We start from the raw sequence: 23,110 nt of genomic DNA on the forward strand, positions 1-23,110 counted from the left end.
CATAACGTAACCTAAGTAATTCAATTTAATTAGCCTATGTAATTTAAAATGACATAACGTAACCTACCTAAAGCGAAGGAGTGAAGTTCCCAGCTGGCATCGATGAGGTGAACAGTAACGCCGAGGTAGTTATCGTTGTTGACCGATGTCCAATGGTCCCCAGTCAATGCTACACACTTCGCCTTTACCATCTTCTCATTTTTTGCGGCTTTCTCTGCGGCGTACTGGTCATGTATTCTCCTAACGATAGTTCGCCTCGTAGGTAGTTTGTAAGATGGGTCACCTGTGGCCGCCTGGAGAATAAGCTCGAGCCCATCATCTTCAACCACGCTTATGGGCCGGCAGCTGGTGGCAATCCACTGAGCGAGGAGATTAGTTAGCTTGGCTGATAGAGCTGTGCTGACAGGCTTGCCTCGGTTGCACTCCAACATAGTAGTTTGACGACGACTCTTCCCCTGAGCGACACCAGTGCTTGGCCCGGCATCTTCCGCATTAGCTAAGGGATGCTTTGCGTTCAGGTGGTACTTGAGACTGGAAGAACTCCTACAGTAAACTAATTCCGCATTGCACAAGGTGCAAACAACCTTAGTCTTGTCGATGTTTCCATTGGGAAGCTTCTTAAAAATAAATTTCCCCTGAAGCAAACCCGGTGGCTTCGCTGCATCCATGTTAGCAGTCACGTTTGATGTGGTAGGCCTTATTCACAGGTTCATGCATAGGTTCGAATACTCGTTCTCGCCCCCTACAGTGCAATTTGGCTAGGCATACATCCGCGCTAAAGTAGGCTATCAAGGTGAAAGTCATCATAGTTTGTGCAGTAGCCTATAGACCCAGCTCCCAACCCAACTTTGAGAATAGATTAATGCCGACATTTTATTTATCGCCCGATAAGAGTCTCACAATAACGCAGCACGTTAACGCCGATAACGGCCCACCACTAATATATATATACTGTATATACACGTATCTATGTGTATATATATATATATATATATATATATATATACACACACACACATATATATATTTATATATATATATATATATATTTATATATATATATATATATTTATACACAAAATGGATTTTCCTCAAAATTCTACAAACAATACCCCATAATGACAACGTGAGAGAAGTTTGTTTGAAATCTTTGCAAATGTATTATAAATAAAAAACAAAAAAATCACATGTACATAAGTATTCAAAGCTTGTTTCCACTGATCATCACTGAAATGTTTCTACAACTTGATTAGAGTCCACCTGTGGTAAATTCAGTTGATTGGACATGATTTGGAAAGGCACACCTGTCTATATAAGGTCCCACAATTGACAGTGCATGTCAGAGCACAAAAAACCAAACCATGAAGTCCGAGGAATTGTCTGTAGACCTCCGAGACAGGATTGTATCGAGGCAGGGTACAGAAAAATTTCTGCAGCATTGACGGTCCCAATGAGCAAAGTGGCCTCCATCATCCGTAAATGGAAGAAGTTTGGAACCACCAGGACTCTTCCTAGAACTGGCCACCCAGCCAAATTGAGCGATCGGGGGAGAAGGGCCTTAGTCAGGGAGGTGACCAAGAACCCGATGGTCACTCTGACAGAGCTCCAGCGTTTCTCTGTGGAGAGAGGAGAACCTTCCAGAAGGACAACCATCTCTGCAGCACTCCACCAATCAGGCCTGTATGGTAGAGTGGCCAGACGGAAGCCACTCCTCAGTAGAAGGCACATGACAGCCCGCCTGGAGTTTGCCAAAAGGCACCTGAAGGACTCTCAGACTATGAGAAACAAAATTCTCTGGTCTGATGAAACAAAGATTGAACTCTTTGCAAACCAGGCACCATACCATCCCTACAGTGAAGCATGGTGGTGGCAGCATCATGCTGTGGGGATGTTTTTCAGTGGCAGGAACTGGGAGACTAGTCAGGATCGAGGGAAAGATGAATGCAGCAATGTACAGAGACATCCTTGATGAAAACCTGCTCCAGAGCGCTCAGGACCTCAGGCTGGGGCGAAGGTTCATCTTCCAACAGGACAACGACTCTAAGCACACAGCCAAGATAACAAAGGAGTGGCTACAGGACAACTCTGTGAATGTCCTTGAGTGGCCCTGAAAATAGCTGTGCACTGACGCTCCCCATCCAACCTGATGGAGCTTGAGAGGTCCTGCAAAGAAGAATGGGAGAAACTGCCCAACAATAGTTGTGCCAAGCTTGTAGCATCGTACTCAGAAAGACTTGAGGCTGTAATTGGTGCCAAAGGTGCTTCAACAAAGTACTGAGCAAAGGCTGTGAATAATTTCCGTTCTTTATTTTTAATAAAGTCGCAAAAATTTCAAACAAAGGTTTTTTCACGTTTTCATTATGGGGTATTGTGTATAGAATTTTGAGGAAAAAAATGAATTTACATATATATATTCTGGTCATATATATATATATATACATATATATATATATGGAGGGGCTATGGTGTAGCTTTGTTTGTTTGTTTGTATAAAAGATGTATTAAAAATGATTGTATAGTTTAAAATCAGACGAGAGAGCAATTGCTAAGACCAAGAAACAACAGATACTTAACCCTAACCCTACTTGAGGAGCATAAACACTGATATTTATTCACAGAATAAAATCAGGTTAAAACCACAGGTCCATAAAAAATGATAAGACAGGGGGCTGGTAAAAAGGCGCTAAAAGGCTAAAATGAGGGAAGCTAAAACTAAGGGGTGAGGAAGTCCAATAAAACAGTTCGGAGTCTTATCTGTGGGAGGAAGGGGCTGCAGCACATGTGCAGAACGCCGGCGGGAGTGGCTCTGTCGGCCGTAGAAAGAGCGTCGATACGTCCTGTGTTCGTGGTCTTGTAGTCGCCTGGCTCCGCCGATCCACCACCGTCGTCCTCCGCTGAGCACTGGCCTCGAGCTATCGGGGAGGCAAGACAGCAGTCACTGCACTTTTAACACATACAGGCACAGCGAGTCACGCTTTGTCATCCAGGGCCGCTACTCACACAAAAGGGCAGAGTATCACTCTGCCCGCTTCTTCATGGAGCTTTCTGTCAATCAGCCACCTGGCTTCTCCGTCCAATGGCGGCTCTGGCGTGGCTACTGTGGTCGGTGCCTCTCCCTCTGTTCCTGCTCCGCTTCCTGCTTCTTCACCCGCTCTATGCATCCCGATTTTTCTTCTTTCTCCTGCTTCCTATGGATGCTTTTAAAAGGCTGCCAATCTCATTCTCTCAGGTGCAGGTGATTGTGCCGGGGGTGTCACAACCGCATGGGATTTTCAAAGTAAAAGCACAACACACTCCCAGTGTACAATACATGCAATAAAAACACACAGATAAAACTACACACTAAAATCAGAAATGTTGAAAATTAAAAACACACTGGGAGCTTAAAATACACACAATAAAATCATTAGTTTACCCATGTGACATATATATCTTTATTTTTTGGTGTGTATTTCCACCGCAGGTTTTGTCCTAAATTTCATATAAAGTGGTATTTAAAAGATCTTAAAAAGTCTTAAATTGAACTTGTTTATATCTGTAGACACCCTCATTTTAATCACAAATAAAACGTTTTTCAATGTAATGAATATTCTTTACATTAACGATATAAATAGGTTAAAAAAAACATGTTTACAGAGGAACTACGCACTGTATTCTCTCATTAATGACAATAACAAAGAGCACGTAGGTCTCTCTCTCTGGGATGTGCGCTGTCAAACCTTTTCGTATTTAAATTTCTCAACAAATTCTTATCTACTTAGGCCTTTTTGTTCATTCGGCTGGGAAGTGAGATCCGGTCACTCGAGACACCTTTATTTAGACATTTATCATTTTCATGCCAGGTGTGAATTAATGGGCTCTCTCTCTCTCACACACACACACAGAGAACACACCCATTCGGCTATTATCCTATTTGTCTATCTCTGCCCTAACGTTAGTAAGGGTTTGTCGTTAGTTAATTTAGAGACCCCCACAAACCTCAGATTATAACCTGAACCCTGGTCTCGGCCATGAATAGACCTCATTAACTTTTGGTGCAGACCTGGATAAAGGGATGGATCCAGGATTTTTTCCGTCTTTTCTTTAAAATTGTGAGATGGAGATTTTTTGTTTTTGTTTTTTTGGACATTGTCGTAAATTTGTCAGGGAGTGCATGGATCTCGATTAAGAAAATTTGGCATGTGTAGGTGGTTGATATCTATGAATGAATACAATTTGAGGCAGATCCAAATAAAAATTTGGATCTAGCGGATTTAAAGTAAATCAATTTTATTTGATATTGAATTAGGCTTGATTGAATTAAAGGGGACTGTTGGGCCTTGGTGGAGGTATGCACTCTACTGAGTGCCATTCTATTTTGCTGAGGAAATCAACAGGCATCTCTTTGTGTTCAGGATGTGTAGTCTCATCGTCTTAACTTGTTCAGCTTCATACTGTCAGAAGATTTTGAGACACACAACACACTTCATTCCCCTCTTCGTTGCCCACAGTTGTACTGGTGAAGCCGAGGGTGAGCTATGCCTTGTCATGTTTTCTTGTCTTTGTTTTTTAATAGTTGTAGCGTATGGTGTATACTCATCATCTGCTGGGAGTAACGTTACAAATACATGGACATATGTAGAAAGATGTTTCGGCGTATTGCTGCTGTTTTTCCATCCTTACTTGAAATTATCAACAGTCAGCTCCCACAGACTGTTTTCCAACTGTATTTTCTGTTTATGTGGAGCAAGGTTCACTTCTCTCTGTTTCCTGCCTGCCAGTAAGGGTCTGTGGAGACAGGGCAATTAACAGGCATTAGGCTGTAAATTATTGAGTATTCATCTTCCACCTCATTGAGAAAAAAAAAGTGTAGTGCTAGTGTCCTATTGTACCAGAGTAATGCTGAAAGACATTTGATAGGCCAGGCTTCACATATCCCACCATATGTTTACTACTCTCATTAATAAGTCATTATTTTTAGACAGGCATGTCAGCGATACATTTTGTCCAGGTGAAGGAAGCTAACTGCTGCTGGTGAGTAAGGAGAAATTGAAGATTGAGTGTTTAGGCATTCTGTGAGGAAAGTTAGTTGAAATATTTAATCTTGTCTAGATACTTTTTAGTAGGCCCACCACCCGCAGGAGGGTTCAGAAGGGGCCGGTGCGGTGTGATTTGGGTGGCTGTCCTGGGCGGGTGCCCCGGCGACCCAATCCCCGGACGGTGACTCTAGCCATGGGGACATGGAATGTCACCTCGCTGAGGGGGAAAGAACCTGAACTGGTGCGGGAGGTTGAGCGCTACCGGCTAGAGATAGTCGGGCTCTCCTCCACGCACAGTCTGGGCTCTGGAACCCAACTCCTTGAGAGAGGCTGGACTCTCTTCTACTCTGGAGTTGCCCGCGGTGAGAGGCGGCGAGCTGGTGTGGGCTTGCTCATAGCTCCCCAGCTCAGCCGCCATGTGTTGGAGTTTTCCCCGGTGAACGAGAGGGTCGTTTCCCTGCGCCTTCGGGTCGGGGATAGGTCTCTCACTGTTGTTTCGGCCTATGGGCCAAACGGCAGTGTAGAGTACCCGGCCTTCTTGGGGTCCCTGGGAGGGGTACTGGAGAGTGCTCCAACTGGGGACTCCATCGTTCTGCTGGGGGACTTCAACGCTCACGTGGGCAGCGACAGTGTTGCCTGGAGGGGAGTGATTGGGAGGAACGGCCTCCCTGATCTGAACCCGAGTGGTGTTCTGTTGTTGGACTTCTGTGCCAGTCACAGTTTGTCCATAACGAACACCATGTTCAAGCATAAGGGTGTTCATCAGTGCACATGGCACCAGGACACCCTAGGCCGGAGGTCGATGATCGACTTTGTGGTCGTGTCATCTGACCTCCGGCCGTATGTCTTGGACACTCGGGTGAAGAGAGGGGCTGAGCTGTCAACTGATCACCACCTGGTGGTGAGTTGGTTTCGCTGGCAGGGGAGGAAGCTGGACAGACTTGGCAGACCCAAACGTATTGTGAGGGTCTGCTGGGAACGTCTGGTGGAACCCTCTGTCGGGGAGGTCTACAACTCCCACCTCCGGGAGAGCTTTGACCAGATCCCGAGGGAGGCTGGGGACATTGAGTCCGAATGGGCCTTGTTCTCCGCCTCAATTGTTGACGCGGCTGTTCGGAGCTGTGGCCGTAAGGTCTCCGGTGCCTGTCGTGGCGGCAATCCCCGAACTCGGTGGTGGACACCGACAGTAAGGGATGCTGTCAAGCTGAAGAAGGAGTCCTATCGAGCCTGGCTGGCTCGGGGGACTCCTGAGGCAGCTGACGGGTACTGGCAGGCCAAGCGTGCTGCAGCACGGGCGGTCGCGGAAGCAAAGACTCGGGCCTGGGAAAAGTTCGGGGAGGCCATGGAGAAGGACTACCGGTCGGCCTCGAGGAAATTCTGGCAAACCATCCGGCGCCTTAGGAAGGGGAAGCAGCACCCCGCCAACACTGTTTACGGTGGAGGCGGGGAGCTGTTGACCTCGACTGGGGATATCGTCGGGCGGTGGAAGGAGTACTTCGAGGATCTCCTCAATCCCACTGACACGTCTTCCATAGAGGAAGCAGAGGCTGGGGACTCGGAGGTTGATCCATTCATCACCCAAGCCGAAGTCACCGAGGTAGTCCGGAAGCTGCCCGGTGGCAAAGCACCGGGGGTGGATGAGATCCGCCCTGAGTACCTCAAGTCTTTGGATGTTGTGGGGCTGTCTTGGCTGACACGTCTCTGCAACATCGCGTGGCAGTCGGGGACAGTGCCTCTGGACTGGCAGACCGGGGTGGTGGTCCCTCTATTCAAAAAGGGGGACCGGAGGGTGTGTTCCAACTACCGGGGGATCACACTCCTCAGCCTCCCTGGTAAAGTCTATTCCAGGGTACTGGAGAGGAGAATTCGGCCGATAGTCGAACCTCGGATTCAGGAGGAACAATGCGGTTTTCGTCCTGGCCGTGGAACACTGGACCAGCTCTATACCCTCAGCAGGGTGCTGGAGGGTTCATGGGAGTTTGCCCAACCAGTCCACGTGTTTTGTGGACTTGGAGAAGGCATTTGACCGTGTCCCTCGTGGCATTCTGTGGGGGGTGCTTCGGGAGTACGGGGTCGAGGGCCCTCTACTAAGGGCTGTACGGTCCCTGTACGACCGGAGCAGGAGCTTGGTTCGCATTGCCGGCAGTAAGTCAGACCTGTTTCCAGTACATGTTGGACTCCGGCAGGGCTGCCCTTTGTCACCGGTTCTGTTCATTATTTTTATGGACAGAATTTCTAGGCGCAGTCATGGGCCGGAGGGGATCTGGTTCGGGAGCCACCGGATTTCATCTCTGCTTTTCGCAGATGATGTTGTCTTGTTGGCTCCTTCGAGCCGGGACCTCCAGCATGTTCTGGGGCGGTTTGCAGCCGAGTGTGAAGCAGTTGGGATGAGAATCAGCACCTCCAAGTCTGAGGCCATGGTTCTCGACCGGAAAAAGGTGGCTTGTTCCCTCCAGGTTGGGGGAGAGTTCCTGCCTCAAGTGGAGGAGTTTAAGTATCTCGGGGTCTTGTTCACGAGTGAGGGAAGGATGGAGCGCGAGATTGACAGGCGGATCGGTGCGGCGGCCGCAGTAATGCGGTCGTTGTATCGGTCTGTCGTGGTGAAGAGAGAGCTGAGCCGAAAGGCGAAGCTCTCGATTTACCGGTCAGTCTACGTTCCTACCCTCACCTATGGTCATGAACTTTGGGTCATGACCGAAAGAATAAGATCCCGGATACAAGCGGCCGAAATGAGTTTCCTCCGCAGGGTGGCAGGGCGCTCCCTTAGAGATAGGGTGAGGAGCTCTGTCACGCGGGAGGAGCTCGGAGTAGAACCGCTGCTCCTCCACATCGAGAGGAGTCAGCTGAGGTGGCTCGGGCATCTGTATCGGATGCCCCCTGGACGCCTCCCTCGGGAGGTGTTCCAGGCATGCCCCACCGGGAGGAAGAGACCCCGAGGAAGACCCAGGACACGCTGGAGTGACTATGTCACCCGGCTGACCTGGGAACGCCTTGGGATCCTCCCGGAGGAGCTGGAGGAAGTGTCCGGGGAGAGGGAAGTCTGGGTATCCCTGCTCAGGCAGCTGCCCCCGCGACCCGGCCCCGGATAAGCGGAAGATAATGGATGGATGGATGGATAGATACTTTTTGTCAATTGTTGTGAGACCATTGAAGTTAAGTAGCTATCAAGTGCCCTTTGTCACCGGTTCTGTTCATTATTTTTATGGACAGAATTTCTAGGCGCAGTCATGGGCCGGAGGGGATCTGGTTCGGGAGCCACCGGATTTCATCTCTGCTTTTCGCAGATGATGTTGTCTTGTTGGCTCCTTCGAGCCGGGACCTCCAGCATGTTCTGGGGCGGTTTGCAGCCGAGTGTGAAGCAGTTGGGATGAGAATCAGCACCTCCAAGTCTGAGGCCATGGTTCTCGACCGGAAAAAGGTGGCTTGTTCCCTCCAGGTTGGGGGAGAGTTCCTGCCTCAAGTGGAGGAGTTTAAGTATCTCGGGGTCTTGTTCACGAGTGAGGGAAGGATGGAGCGCGAGATTGACAGGCGGATCGGTGCGGCGGCCGCAGTAATGCGGTCGTTGTATCGGTCTGTCGTGGTGAAGAGAGAGCTGAGCCGAAAGGCGAAGCTCTCGATTTACCGGTCAGTCTACGTTCCTACCCTCACCTATGGTCATGAACTTTGGGTCATGACCGAAAGAATAAGATCCCGGATACAAGCGGCCGAAATGAGTTTCCTCCGCAGGGTGGCAGGGCGCTCCCTTAGAGATAGGGTGAGGAGCTCTGTCACGCGGGAGGAGCTCGGAGTAGAACCGCTGCTCCTCCACATCGAGAGGAGTCAGCTGAGGTGGCTCGGGCATCTGTATCGGATGCCCCCTGGACGCCTCCCTCGGGAGGTGTTCCAGGCATGCCCCACCGGGAGGAAGAGACCCCGAGGAAGACCCAGGACACGCTGGAGTGACTATGTCACCCGGCTGACCTGGGAACGCCTTGGGATCCTCCCGGAGGAGCTGGAGGAAGTGTCCGGGGAGAGGGAAGTCTGGGTATCCCTGCTCAGGCAGCTGCCCCCGCGACCCGGCCCCGGATAAGCGGAAGATAATGGATGGATGGATGGATAGATACTTTTTGTCAATTGTTGTGAGACCATTGAAGTTAAGTAGCTATCAAGTGAGTTTCTGCCAAGCCAGGTGTGTTGAATAGGCTTGATTGCAGGGCAGAGCCAAGTCCGCATGAGGTAAATCTAGCACTTAAAGGCTAGTCACTACAGCATCAGGACAGCCGAACAAAGACTGTTGAACAAAGACTTAGGGAGTCTCTCTGCGGGAGTCTATCGAGGAGGTCCAAGTAACTCCCTGTCCACCACAGATTGCAGCCATGGGTCCCTGCCAATCCCAGTCAGGACATCTAACCTCTGGTACCCAACATTTTCCACCGGTATTGAACTTGAAGTACTAGGGGGGCTATGGAACTGCCAGTCTGCAGTCAAGAAGGTGGACACCATTTCAGCCTATGCCTCCCTGCAGACTTTCCACTTCCTGGCCCTTACGGAGACCTGGATCACTCCAGATAACACTGCCACTCCAGCTGCCCTCTCAACTGCCTACTCATTCTCACACTCCCCGAGACAAACAGGTCGAGGAGGAGGAACTGGACTCCTCATCTCACCCATGTGGTCCTACCAGGTCCTTACCCTTGACCACCTACCCAGATCTGCATTTGAATTCTATGTTGTCACTGTCACCCTTCCTTTCAAGATCACCATTGTGGTGATCTATCGCCCCCCGGTCCTCTCTGCGACTTCTTTGATGAGATGGACGCCCTCCTAAGCTGCTCCCCTGACGATGGCACACCGCTCGTCGTCCTGGGTGACTTCAACATCCCCCCTGAGAAGCTGCGCTCAGCTGAATTCATCAGCTTCTTCTCCACATTTGACCTCACACTCTCCCCCTCTCTACCCACCCACCAGGCCGGGAACCAACTTGACTTTGTCTTCACAAGGTCCTGTAGTACCTCGGCACTCTCTGTTACCCCGCTCACTGTGTCCGACCACCACTTTGTGGCTTTCTCTCTCCCCTTGAAGTCCTCCACTTTCCTCACCCCTACACCTTGGACGGTGACCACCCGCCGCAACCTGAAATCCCTCTCTCCTTCCATTCTCTCCTCAACTGTTCTCTCCTCACTACCATCCACAGAACAATTCTCTCTACTGTCCACCGAGGAAGCCTCCTCCACTCTGTTATCCTCCCTCTCCTCCTCTTTAAATGCTCTCTGTCCCCTCACCTCCCGACCAGCACGATCATCTCCCCCCCTCCCTAGCTGTCTGAATCGCTGCGAACCAATAGATCAGTGTTACGAGCAGCAGAGAGAAAATGGAAAAAATCACATCATCCTGATGACCTTGCTCACTACCACCACCGCCTGTCTGATTTCTCATCAACTGTTTCAGCAGCCAAATCTGCCTTCTACCTGTCAAAGGTCAACTCCTCTGCCTCCAACCCCAGGAAACTATTCTCCATATTCTCTTCGCTCTTCACCCCTCCTACCGCTCCCCCTCCATCCTCCCTCACTGCTGACGACTTTGCAACTTACTTTACCAAGAAAGTAAAAGACATCAGCTCCTCATTTACTCCTATGCCCTCCCAGAAAGCACCTCCCCCAACCCTCACCGATGACAGCCTTACCTGCTTCAGCCCTCTCTCCTCTGAAGATGTTCACACACTAGTGACGTCTAACCGTGCCATCACCTGTTCCCTCGACCCGATTCCCTCCTCTCTTCTCCAAAACATCTCACACGACATCTTGCCAACTCCTCCCTCCCTCAGTCAGTCCTCATCCTCCTCGACTTATCCTCTGCGTTTGACACAGTCAACCACCAAATCCTCCTCTCCACTCTGGCCAAACTTGGCATCACTGACTCTGACCTGGTTCGCATCATACCTGACAGAACACACCTTTCAGGTCATGTGGAATGGCTCCTTGTCCAAACCCTGCTCCCTGGAAACTGGTGTCCCTCAAGGCTCAGTACTAGGACCACTTCTGTTTTCACTATACACTAGATCACTAGGCTCTGCAATCACATCACATGGATTCTCTTGCCACTGTTATGCTGACGACACCCAACTGTTCCTCTCCTTTCCCCCATCCTCCAACACCCACATTGCCACGCGCATCTCGGAATGTCTAGCAGACATCTCCGCTTGGACAACTGCGCATCATCTCAAGCTCAACCTTAGTAAAACTGAACTCCTCTTCATCCCAGGGAAAGAATGCCCTCACATGGACCTGTCAGTCACTGTTGAGGACGTCACAGTATCGCCTTCATCGACTGCGAGGAACCTGGGTGTAATCCTTGACGACGGACTATCCTGCACCTCCAACATCACCGCAGTGGCCCAATCCTGCAGATTTGCCCTCTACAACATCCGCAGGATCCGGTCTTTCCTCACAAAGGACGCAACACAACTACTGGTCCAATCGCTGGTCATCTCCCGCCTGGACTACTGTAACTCGCTCTTGGTTGGACTCCCAGCCTCTGCGACTAAACTGTTGCAACGTATCCAGAACGCTGCAGCGCGCCTCGTTTTCAATCTACCCAAATTCTCCCATGTGACCCCCCTCCTCCGTGACCTCCACTGGCTTCCTGTTGCGGCCCGCATCAGATTCAAGACCATGGTGCTGGCCTTCAAGGCCATCAACGGAACTGCACCCATCTACCTCCAAACACTGGTCAGACCACACGCCCCTGCGCGAGCACTTCGCTCTACTACATCAGCTGGCTGGCTGGTACTGCCATCGCTGAGAACAAACAAAGGCCGCCCAGCGAAATCCCGACTCTTCTCTGTTCTGGCGCCTCAGTGGTGGAACGAACTCCCAACCAATGTCAGGACAGCAGAGTAACTCGCCATCTTCCACAAAGACTGTTCAGACTTCACCTCGACCCCGCATAGCGTGACTCCCTCCCCAACCCCCCCACCCTAAAAAAAAACAAAACAAAAAAAAAACATAAAAACATATTCACTTGTATGTTCCTACCTTTAGCACTTACATCATAGCACTTATGTACTTAAGGTGAGGGCTTGAAAATTGTTTCTATCTTTTCTACTTTATCAACAGTGATATGTTGTGGTTTCTTTCTTGTAGGCCTGGGCGATAAACCGAAAATTTACCGATACCGAAATTTACGACGATAACCGACGTCATTTTGCCCCTGTTGGTATATTCAGTGTTTAAAAAAAAAAAAGAAAAGTCGTTTTTGTCTTGTTTGGCTGTGTGTATAGGTAGGCTACCAGTATGTTCATGTCCCTTTAAGACGCTCGGCTGTACTACGTATACAGCGTGTGTAGTCACGTGACTCCACGCCATCCAGTCTGTTACAAGAAGGGAAAGAGACGGTGAGACGGAGAAAATGGAGCACGCCGGTTCAAAAGATGAAGCGGCTGCGGTAGTCGAATCTCTTTATAAGAGACTGTATTTTTAATACTTTGTGTTTGAAGGAAATTTAAGTTATTTTATACTTTTAACATGGATTAAAGTTCTCCGTCGCTACGACGGATTTCCGTCATTCAAACTTCACAGAGGCGACTTGTGAGATCAATGTAGATCGGAGGAGAACTGTTGGCTTATGTTTATTGACAGATTGTCACACTCTACAGCCAATGGTATTGTTAACAGCGTGTGCGCGCCTGACCAATGACAGTGTAGTGACCCACACAGGGCGGGATTTAAACACAGGGCGGCGCTAAAGTTTAGCTGCTTAGCTAGCAAGGACTCGTCGCGCTGCTACGTTATCAATTGAGTTTAGTCAGCACATGAGAACTCGTCTGACACGGAGAGTCTCCTGTTGTGTGCTACATGTGTGAAATAACAACTATAGTCTGGACTTTGTCTGCAGTGTATCTGTGTAAACGGCTTCATTCAGCGTCTCTCCCTCCCCTCTGGCACCGCGAGTTACCATGGTTACAGGAACGCCCTGAAACTTTATAATGATGATCAATAAGAAGTTTTTGGTTAGTTTGACTGTACAAAATCATGAATGTAGCCTGATTGTAGCTCAATGCTGAAATCTTGTATTATAACATATAGAACAAAGCCTCAGAGCTTCTTTGATTATTAACAGCATGTTAGTGATGACAGAAAGGTGATAACTCGCCATCAGACTGACAAGGCTGCAAAAGTTGCTGCTTGTATGATGTATTTTTCTGTTAAACGATAAGAGACCCACTTTAAACAATATTAATAATAATAATAATTAATGATAATGATGATGAGAAGAAGAAGTAGAAAAATAGCGTACTGAAAAGCTCTGTAGATGGTTGATTATTTTAAAGAGTAAAACTTGAGAGAAGCTTGGCAAAAAAAGAGGTTGATTTCGTAGATTGAAAATTACATTGAAAAGACAAAAAAACATTTTAAGTGTGAATAGAACAGCTGTTCAGATCATCCTCCTGTAAAACACTGTTGGTCAAATATTTAAACTTGATGTCTGCATTAGAGAACATGGTGTGGGGTGAGGCTGTAAATCTTACCTTATTTTTTTAGCACGTGTCAAGTAAAATGCCCTGTAACATGTTTCACAAATTACAAATTGGGAATATGACTTGGCTACAGCTCGAAAAAACATTTCAGTCAAAAGATTTTTTTTTTGCTTTAATCCATGACTTTTAAACTTGTTCAGTTGTTGTCATTTCAAGTAATCTGTGCTTTTCAGCTGTTCAATCGTGTGCTTATCAGTTGTTCTTAACTACTAAATAAATAATATACATCTTAACTACAGTGTAGTTTTACAGTCCTTTAAAGTGGCATTTAAAGTGTGTGTGTGTGTGGGGGGGGTTTACTTATCGTTCATTTATCGTTATCGAGGTGAGTTGCTCAATATATCGTGATATTGATTTGAGGCCATATCACCCAGCCCTACTTTCTTGTGACAAATGTACTTATTGTAAGTCGCTTTGGACAAAAGCGTCTGCTAAATGCCCTAAATGTAAATCTAAATGTAAATGTGCTTAAAGACATTTCTAATGAAGTCCACCCACTGTTTGCCCAGGTGACACATCATGAGGACTGTGTTCAACACTGCAAGGCTGGCTCTTTTCAGGAGACACTGCCCACAGGTCTGTAGTTCTGTCAGCTGACATGCCTAGCCCCGGCCCAGCTCTACATACATCCTGCCTTTGACATTTCTTTCCGAGCAACTCAAACAAATAAAGTGTGCAGGCAGACAGGCACTGAAGTGTGCTTTTTTCTCTGTCAGTAATTAATCACCTGCCTCATACATTTCCTACCTGGAGCTTCTCTGACCACTGTTGTAAACAGCCTCTTTTAAATTAATTGTACATTTGTATTTAAAAGGGACTTCATATGGTTTTGAATGTATTTGAATGCCTTTTCTGTTTCTGCAGAGCCAACCATCCTGGACCGCATCATGAACGTCAAAATAATCCATTTGGTGGATGATGAGGAACTAATGCCAATAGCTATGCTGGACTACTACTGGGAGAAAGACTGTTCAGATTCTGAAGACTGGGGGACTTCATTTTTCTAATTATCTCTCCTAGTCTGGAAGATATGCGAAAAAATTGTTCAGGTTTTAATTAAAGCATTAAACTTGGTACACCTGTACAGTTTGGGACCCTGAACATTTTCAGAGATGATACTATATACTGCATCATTTATTGTTCAGATTAACAGTTAAAGGGGAATTCAGGTATGTTGTGATAATGAAACTAGATAGTGTCTGTGATACGTCAAAAAACCTTTTACTTCTTCATAAAAGCGTGAAACTTGGTACACTTGTACAGTTTGGGGCCCTGAACATTTTTACATATGGAGCCATTGCAAAAATGTCATGTGGCAGCCATGGTTGCCATTTTACTCTCTGCCATAAGTTAATTATTTATTGTACATCATATCTCCTGAGCCAAACATGACAACACAGAAAAGACGATGTCTGTTCAGCGCCGCAAACTGTACAAGTATACCAAGTTTCATGCTTTTATGAAAAAGTTAACAATTCACCTCAAATTTGTCACGTATCTTCTGGACTATCCCCACAGTTTGTTCATAACTGATTGTCTTCAGAATTTAACTTGGTGAGTTTTAATTATTTAACTAATTTTTATGATCAGTTTACTATACTCATTGTGATTGCAGTAAATAGAGAAAGTTACAATGTGAGTTCCACTGGGTAAATAGGATTAAAAAGAGACTTTGTTTATCTTCCATCTTTGTTGTTCCCTGGTATGGGGTACACTCAGTTCAGTGTTCCCCATTTACTTTTTTCTGGGCATTGTTCAGGTACTTGTATAGTATTTCCATTAATAAATGTTACACTTTGAATTGTAACTGGCATTAAAACAAAATAAATATATAATAAATATAATACAGTTAAGCATGTTGGTTTGGTGTGTGGTTAAAAGTTTGTTAACATGTTATTTTATTAAAAATTCTTTGAAATTACCTCCAATTATCACAATAATTACCTTAAAATGTATGTACCCAACATAATTTAATAATAACATTTAGCTATTATCTGAGTCGTTGCAGCATAATTTCAAACTAGTTATTGCTTAACTTCTGCAGGTCTGTAAATTAAAGTAAATTTTTTTACCATTTACATTTTTATCAATGTCTATAACTTCAGCAGATCAGTCCAACTAAAGAACTTTTTTCCTTTCTTATGGTTAGCCACCTTAAATTGCTAAGTGCCGACAAATACTTTGAGAATCGACTGATCGACCAATTTTCTGCTTTAGGAGTTCCTTAACTGCCTATAGTTGTTTTTTGGATTGATGAAAATGTAAATGATAAGAAAAAATGTCATTCAAGTCACTGACCTGCTGAAATGAAACAGAAATTAGTTGGAAATTAAGCTGCAACAACTCACTTTAATTTAGTGGCCTGCTAAGGTGGAAGTTAGACAGAAACTAGTTGGAAATTAAAATGGCATCATCGGCAGAAGGTAAGCAAAAAACAGTTTAAAGTTTCCTGGAAATGTATTAAAGTACTAGCTACAGTATATACAGAATATTATGTAAGGGATAATGCCCAAGGAGACGTCCATTATCAGGAATTGATGGATGATGTGGAGGCCTGAATGGTTGCCTCCATGGTCACAAAACATAAAGATCATTTGCGTAAGTTTTTCGCAAGCAGTAACTCCATTTCCCTACATCGCTTCCTGAGAGTTAGCTGACATTCATTTCAATCCCATAATGTTCTTGTGTAATGGAAATGTAGTTTACTACTCCAGTAAACAGGACGGACATTAGATACCACTTATCAACGGGAGATAAACTAGTTGGCTCAGCTCATTGAACCCTTCGGCTCAGGTGTTAGCCAGAAAGCTAATGTTATGCTCGCAAGATTAAAAAAGAATAACATTGCGTTCGGTGGACAAACAGTAAATGTAATTTCACAGCATGTTAAACAAGACAAGCTTACACGCGCGAACAGCTGATTGCGCTGCGTGAGCCTGTGCTGCTGCCCGGAGACAGACCTGTGGTCCCAGGGGAGTTAAAGAGGAGACGCCGGGGTTGCAGGTCTGGAGCTATACGGAAGAGGAAAAGGAGAAGACATAAGCCAGCGGTCCCGGCGATTATAATGGGAAACGTGAGGTCTTTGGGGAATAAGACGGATGAACTCACAGCGCTGGTGAAGACCCAGAGGGAATACCGTGAGTGCAGCATATTTTGCTTCAGTGAAACTTGGCTGCACTCGCACATCCAGGACAACAGCGTTGAGGTTCCAGGCTACGGTTTGGTACGAGGAGACAGAGACTGTTCCAAGAGTGGGAAGAAGAAGGGTGGCGGGCTTGCACTTTATGTGAGTGAGAGGTGGTGCAATCCCGGACATGTCACTGTGAAGGAACGGCTCTGTACCCCAGACATTGAACTGCTGGCTGTGGGAATGCGTCCGTATTATTTACCGAGGGAATTCACGTCGATCATTGTTATGGCCGTTTACATCCCTCCGCCTGTGACGTCATCAGCTCCGCCGCTGCTAAACTACAGACTGAACACCCGGATGCATTCATGGTGATTACAGGTGATTTTAATCATGCCTCACTGGACAAAACTTTAAATAACTATCACCAATATGTTGAATGCCCCACCAGAGGCAATAAAACATTGGACCTCCTCTATGCTAATGCCATGGATGCATATGACGCCACAGCCCTTCCCCCCCTTGGCAGATCAGACCACAACTTGGTCATGATGACTCCCAGGTATGTCCCTCTTGTTAGACGGCAGCCCGTGCACACCAGGACGGTGAGGAGGTGGACACAGGAGGCCGCTGAGACACTGCAGGACTGCTTCGGGTCGACAGACTGGGATGTACTCTGTGAGCCACATGGGGAAGACATTGACAAGATGACTGACTGCATCACAGATTACATCAGATTCTGTGAGGACACCACCGTACCAGCCCGCACCGTGCACTGCTTCTCCAACAACAAGCCCTGGATTACCAGTGACCTGAAGGCACTTCTTAACAAGAAGAAGAGGGCTTTCATGTCTGGAGACAGAGAGGAGCAGAGGAGAGTGCAGCATGAACTCCGAGAAATGCTGAGGACGTGCAAGGACAACTACAGGAGGAAGCTGGAGGCCAAACTCCAACAGAACAGTGTGAGGGATGTGTGGGCAGGAATGAAGCACATCACGGGGATGAAGGGGAAGGACAGGCAGACATCAGGGAGCCTGGATAGAGCGGACCAGTTGAACCAGTTTTTTAACAGGTTTAGCTCACCTCCGACACCCCCTGCCCCCCACACACCCACACTGTCCCAAATGGCTCGACCCACCCCCCAGCTTTCTCCTGTACAGCCCCTCTCCATCTGCCCCCCCTCCTTGTCCCCCACATCCTCCTCCTCCACCTCCACTGAAGACATCTGCACCAACCCCCGCCCAACGGTGACTACAGGCCAGGTAAAGAGGCAGCTGGAAAGACTACACCAGCGAAAGGCTGCAGGCCCTGATGGCATCACACCTAGGATCCTGAAGACCTGTGCCAGCCAGCTGTCTCCTGTACTGGCACATCTGTACAACCTGAGCCTGAGTCTGGAGAAAGTCCCTATGCTGTGGAAGACATCCTGCTTGGTTCCAGTCCCCAAGAAGTCGAGACCATCCGACCCGGCAGACTACAGACCAGTCGCCCTCACATCTCATGTGATGAAGGTCCTTGAGAGACTGGTCTTAGCCCAGCTGAGGCCACAGGTGATGACGTATCTGGACCCTTTGCAATTAGCTATCAGCCCCATTTAGGAGTCGATGATGCTGTCATCTACCTGCTGCAACGAGCCCATATGCATCTGGATGGTGGAGGAGGCACTGTGAGGATCACATTCTTTGATTTCTCCAGTGCTTTCAACACCATTCAACCTCTGCTACTGGGTGAGAAGCTGCAGGTGATGGGTGTTGACAACGCATGGATCTCCTGGATTACTGACTACTTGATAGGCAGGCCACAGTTTGTCCGTCTTGGCAGTGTCCTGTCTGATGTGGTGGTCAGTGATACAGGAGCTCCACAGGGAACTGTGCTTTCTCCCTTCCTCTTCACCTTATACACCACTGACTTTCAGTACAACTCTGAGTCGTGTTACCTGCAGAAGTTTTCTGACGACTCAGCTGTTGTCGGGTGTGTAAGAGAGGGAGAAGAGGGGGAGTACAGGACACTGGTAGACAACTTTGTTGAGTGGTCCGAACAGAATCACCTGAGGCTGAATGTCAACAAGACCAGAGAGATGGTGATTGACTTCAGGAGGAAGAAGATGCCTTCACAGCCACTAAGGATCAGGGGGGAGGTGGTGGAAGAGGTGGATGACTACAAGTACCTGGGAGTGGTGATCGACAACAGACTGGACTGGAAATCTAATACCGAGGCTGTGTACAAGAAGGGGATGAGCAGACTCTATTTCCTGAGGAAGCTGAGATCCTTCAATGTGTGCAGCAAGATGTTGGAGATCTTCTACCAGTCTGTTGTTGCCGGAGCAATTTTCTTTGCTGCTGTGTGTTGGGGCAGCAGCATCAGAGCCAGCGACACTAACAGACTTCATATAATCATCAAGAAGGCTGGCTCCGTACTCGGTCTCAGGTTGGACTCTTTTGAGACAGTGGTGGAGAGGAGAACGCTGAAGAAACTTTTATCCATCATGGACAATGATCAGCACCCTTTCCATCACACAGTAGACAGACAGCGGAGTACCTTCTCTCACAGGCTGCTTCAGCTCCGCTATCGAAGGGACAGATACAGGAAAACTTTCCTGCCACATGCCATCACACTGTATAATAACAGCTAAAACTCTGGTCATAACATACAGTCTCTACGCACTTTATATGTTTTTTACACTGTTCTGCACCTCATCTGTTCACTGCACCTTATACTTTATGTTGCACTACCATTATACACCAACACTGCTCATTTATACATTTTTATACATATTTTTTGTATATATACATTTTTTATATTACATTTTATATTGTTATGTTAATATGTCTAGGTTGTTCTCTTTATTTTACTGTGTTGTCATTCGTCTCTGTGTGTAATGCTGCTGCTACACCTTAATTTCCCAGCTTTGGATCAATAAAGTATATCTATTCTATTCTATTCTATTATTATCTAACCAGCCATGTCACTGTCCCCAAATCAATAAAAAACTTTTCACAAACAAATGACTGGCTGGCTGCAGCCAGAACCATAGACATGTATACGTAGATGCCACAGTGACTGTGGCTGTGTCTCAATTCAGGGTCTGCAGCCTTCGAACGGCGCATTTGAAGGCCAATTACGTCACAACGCAGCGCGAAGGCTGTCCCAATTCGAAGGCTCCTCCAAATGCAGCCCACAAATGCGGCCTTCTTTTCCCTCTTTTTGGAGGATGCACCGCTACTATCCTTCGCGGCCTCCCATATCCCAAGATCCTTTGCGTGCCCGAAAAAGAAGAAAGAAAGAAGGAAAATGGCGACATCAAGTGGTGTAGATCGTCACTTTCGCGGGCCTGGGCGTCAGAAATCATGATGTAAGGGTAAGGGGCGGGAACATCTGGTGACGCAACCAGGAAATGCTCCGAAGGCTAGACCATCCCATTTAAAAACGGTGGACGTGGCTTTCGAAGGTACCTCCGAAGGACTCGCCTTCGGAGGCTGCAAAGGCCGCGTCCTTCGAAGGATGCAGACCCTGAATTGAGACATAGCCAGTGTGTCCGCCATATTGGATGTGGCAGGTCTGTCCTGTAAACAAATACAAGTAGATGTTGTGGGAACTGTGGGTTTTCTCAATAAAAAGCACTAACACTTACATTTAACTGATTCTGATGAAATGTTTTTATATTCAGTGATTCATATTCATTTAAGTACTAATAATGACATCACTGAGACAAAAAATGAACAAAGTCTGCAAATCAAAATAAGACACTGCAGCTGGCAGTGAGTCTGCTCTCTTTTCTTTTAGCAGTGAAGTGATTTACTCCATGACAGAAAATTATACACTTATTTTATTGTATACAATTACATTTCATGGTAAAAGGCAAAAAAAAGTAAACTTGCAGTAGGCTACTATAAATATGCACAATATCATGCATGTCAGTTGTCCATATTTAAAGTGTATGTATTTTCTAAGTGGCAGCTGTGATAAGAATTTTGTACTTCATGTAGAGGAATGTGAATTGATGTTTACACAGCCCTATTGAGAGAGACTGTTAAATGTGAACTGTGACCTGTAACTTGTGACCTCTTTTATGACTTGTTTTATATTGTTTTATGACCTATGTAAGGTACTGAGTAATCACTGAAGGTAAACACTCTCTTCTCTGCAGGAGGGCATGAATGAGCAGCTGTTAGAGTGAAAACACACCCACAGAGACAGATATAAGCCAAGCATTGCTCTTCTGATATTGAGTCTTCACTTTGTAACTGACCTGCGTGTTGCTCTGTGAATGCTCCTCTTGTACAAGATTAAACCCTTGTTTGAACTTTGAGCTGACTCCGATCTCCTTCCTCCAGTTCTAAATTAACGCGGAAGTATTTTAACAAACTTTGGTGCACCAACGTGGGGCCCCAACATCTGTCTCTCTCTCCACATCAGAGGACCTGAAGACCTTGCAAGGCAGAGATAAAGACTCTTGAAAAGACCTCCACCGCAGGGCTCTTAAAGCCTCGTTTGGCCAGGGAGGCCAGGTCCCCTGGAGAGGGGGACAGTGACGGGGCTAACTAAAAGAGGGGAGACGGACCAGCCAGGCAAACATTGAGTCAGGGGCTCAAATCATCAAAAGCGTAAGAAACAAACATTTCTAGAAATAAAAAAAAAAAGCAAGTCAGGGGCTTGGGAGATCAGGGATCTAAAGGAAATAAATAAAGCAAGTCAGGGACTTGGAAGAGCAGGTATCTCTTAGAATTAGGTCTGGAACCTAATAAGCTGTCTTTGGAAGGACAAGGTTTAAATTAATCCCTCAGGCCTGAGTAAACAGTAAAATAAAAAGTAAATAAAAATACGAATAAAATTGAAAATTACATTTAAAAAAAGGGGGGGGGGGTCAAAATGGGAAATTGTAATAGTTGTTGTAAATGTTGTTGTGAACCTGACGAGGTTCAATATGAAGGAGATGTAAAACAAATGGGCCAAAGAGCACCAGATAATGTAAAATATATAAAAAGTGGGAAAAGAAGTACGGGTTTAGAGGAAAGTTACAGGTAGAAGAGTGCAGAGAACTGGTAGAAAAAATAGAGGCAAAGTCAAAGGGAAGTAAGAAGAGGCAGAACAAAGAAGGTTACACACAGGCAAAGGCATGGTTAAATGAGGCAGAAGCAAGAAAGAGAGGAATGCAGAAGCAGAAAGAAAAGGAAGTGAGACAACGTAAAGAAGGGAAAAGAGAAGTTGAAGAAAGGAAAAGTCAGATAGAAAAGGAAAAAGATTCAGGAGGTAATAAACTTTATCCTCTTTTGTACTCTAACCGAGATAAAAGGAAGATGACGATTATGTGCCTCTGGGTCTCCATCCCGATCCTCCGCCGTACCTCAACCCTCAACTACCACCACCTACTGCCGAAGGCGCAGCTCCAATTCCTCCCCCTCCCCCTCTCTCTGCACCTACTCTTTCCGCTCCTACACGGACAGAAAGGGTCGTAGGAAGTCCAAAAGCAACAAGGTCGGATAAGTGGTATGATTCTTATAACCCTTTTCCCATGCCTATACTCTCCCCTCCAAAGGAGTCAGTGAGTTTAAATATTGACATAGAAGAATCGTATCCGCTGATAGAAATGCCTAACCCGAGAGCTGGGGATGGGCAAGATGCAACAATTAGAGTGTATAGAGCATGGATAGAGGGTGACGTGAAAGATGCAGCATGCGGCATTCCACACCCTAGAGAAAACACAGGGGAGTTTAGAGAGCAATTTGAAAGATTGTGTGAAAGTTTCCAGCTGAACACCTTAGAGGCAGAAAGAATACTAAGGTATATGGTAAAGCAAGATTGGTGTCTGATTAAGGGAACATGGGATCCATTCCGCAACAATGTCACTATACCACATGGGAATGCTGAATGGAATGTCCGAGTTAAATGCTTTGGTCCAAAGAATAATAACTCATTATCAGGGAAGAGCAGACTATAGCAAAATAGCACGGTGTGTACAGGATGCAGATGAAGGTGTGTTGATCTACCTAGAGAGACTGAAAATAGTGTTTGCAGCAAATAGCGGTATGCAACAGGATAATGTTGACAACGGTCCCTACAATATGCAGTTAAAAAACGCATTCCTGAATGGAATGAAGCCAGAGATCTCACAGTTTGTAAAAAAACACCTAATAGGTCTTGGAACTGCTGGGATACAAACTACGACCGACCATGCAGTACACGCAGAGAACGTACTGAGAGAAAAGAAAGCCAAGAAAGGTGGAATAAAAAAGGCAAGTGAAGTATTTGTCGTGGATGATGATGATGATGATGAAAATTATGCTAATACATTTACTGATGTGTATTTCCGAGGCAATGTCAACCATGGAGGCTGGAGAGGGAGAGGACGAGGAGGAGGACGGGGAGGATGGAGATTTGGAGGAGATGAGAGCTGCTATAATTGTGGCAAATTTGGACATTGGGCTCGAGAATGCAGAGCTCCAAAGGGCA

At 46.6% G+C, this 23,110-nt stretch overlaps 2 protein-coding genes and 1 pseudogene across 5 annotated transcripts in view; all 3 read left to right on the forward strand.

Moving 5' to 3' along the window:
• LOC140996260 (uncharacterized) overlaps window positions 1–15,328 on the forward strand; it is a 50,507-nt gene extending 35,179 nt beyond the window's left edge. For 3 of the 4 annotated variants that reach the window (XM_073466596.1, XM_073466598.1, XM_073466597.1), the window contains exons 7-8: window positions 14,043–14,109; window positions 14,398–15,328. In XM_073466596.1, the coding sequence (XP_073322697.1) occupies window positions 14,043–14,109; window positions 14,398–14,540 (210 nt within the window). In that variant the 3' untranslated portion in view covers window positions 14,541–15,328. The remainder of the gene's footprint in view (window positions 1–14,042; window positions 14,110–14,397) is intronic. The other variant, XM_073466599.1, reaches the window with a different exon arrangement.
• Window positions 1,337–1,969, forward strand: LOC140996640 (uncharacterized). Its single transcript, XM_073467087.1, has one exon. The coding sequence runs from the start codon at window positions 1,337–1,339 to the stop codon at window positions 1,967–1,969; it is 633 nt and encodes a 210-aa protein (XP_073323188.1).
• Window positions 9,229–11,946, forward strand: LOC140996643 (uncharacterized; annotated as a pseudogene).
• Window positions 15,329–23,110: the final 7,782 nt, after the last annotated feature.

The sequence above is a fragment of the Pagrus major genome, chromosome 5 (assembly GCF_040436345.1).
Source record: "Pagrus major chromosome 5, Pma_NU_1.0".
Classification (NCBI taxonomy): Eukaryota; Metazoa; Chordata; class Actinopteri; order Spariformes; family Sparidae; genus Pagrus; species Pagrus major.

Excerpts from the sequence above, each read along its gene's own strand:
- LOC140996640 (XM_073467087.1), top strand. The coding sequence starts at position 1,337 with ATGTCAGAGCACAAAAAACCAAACCATGAAGTCCGAGGAATTGTCTGT.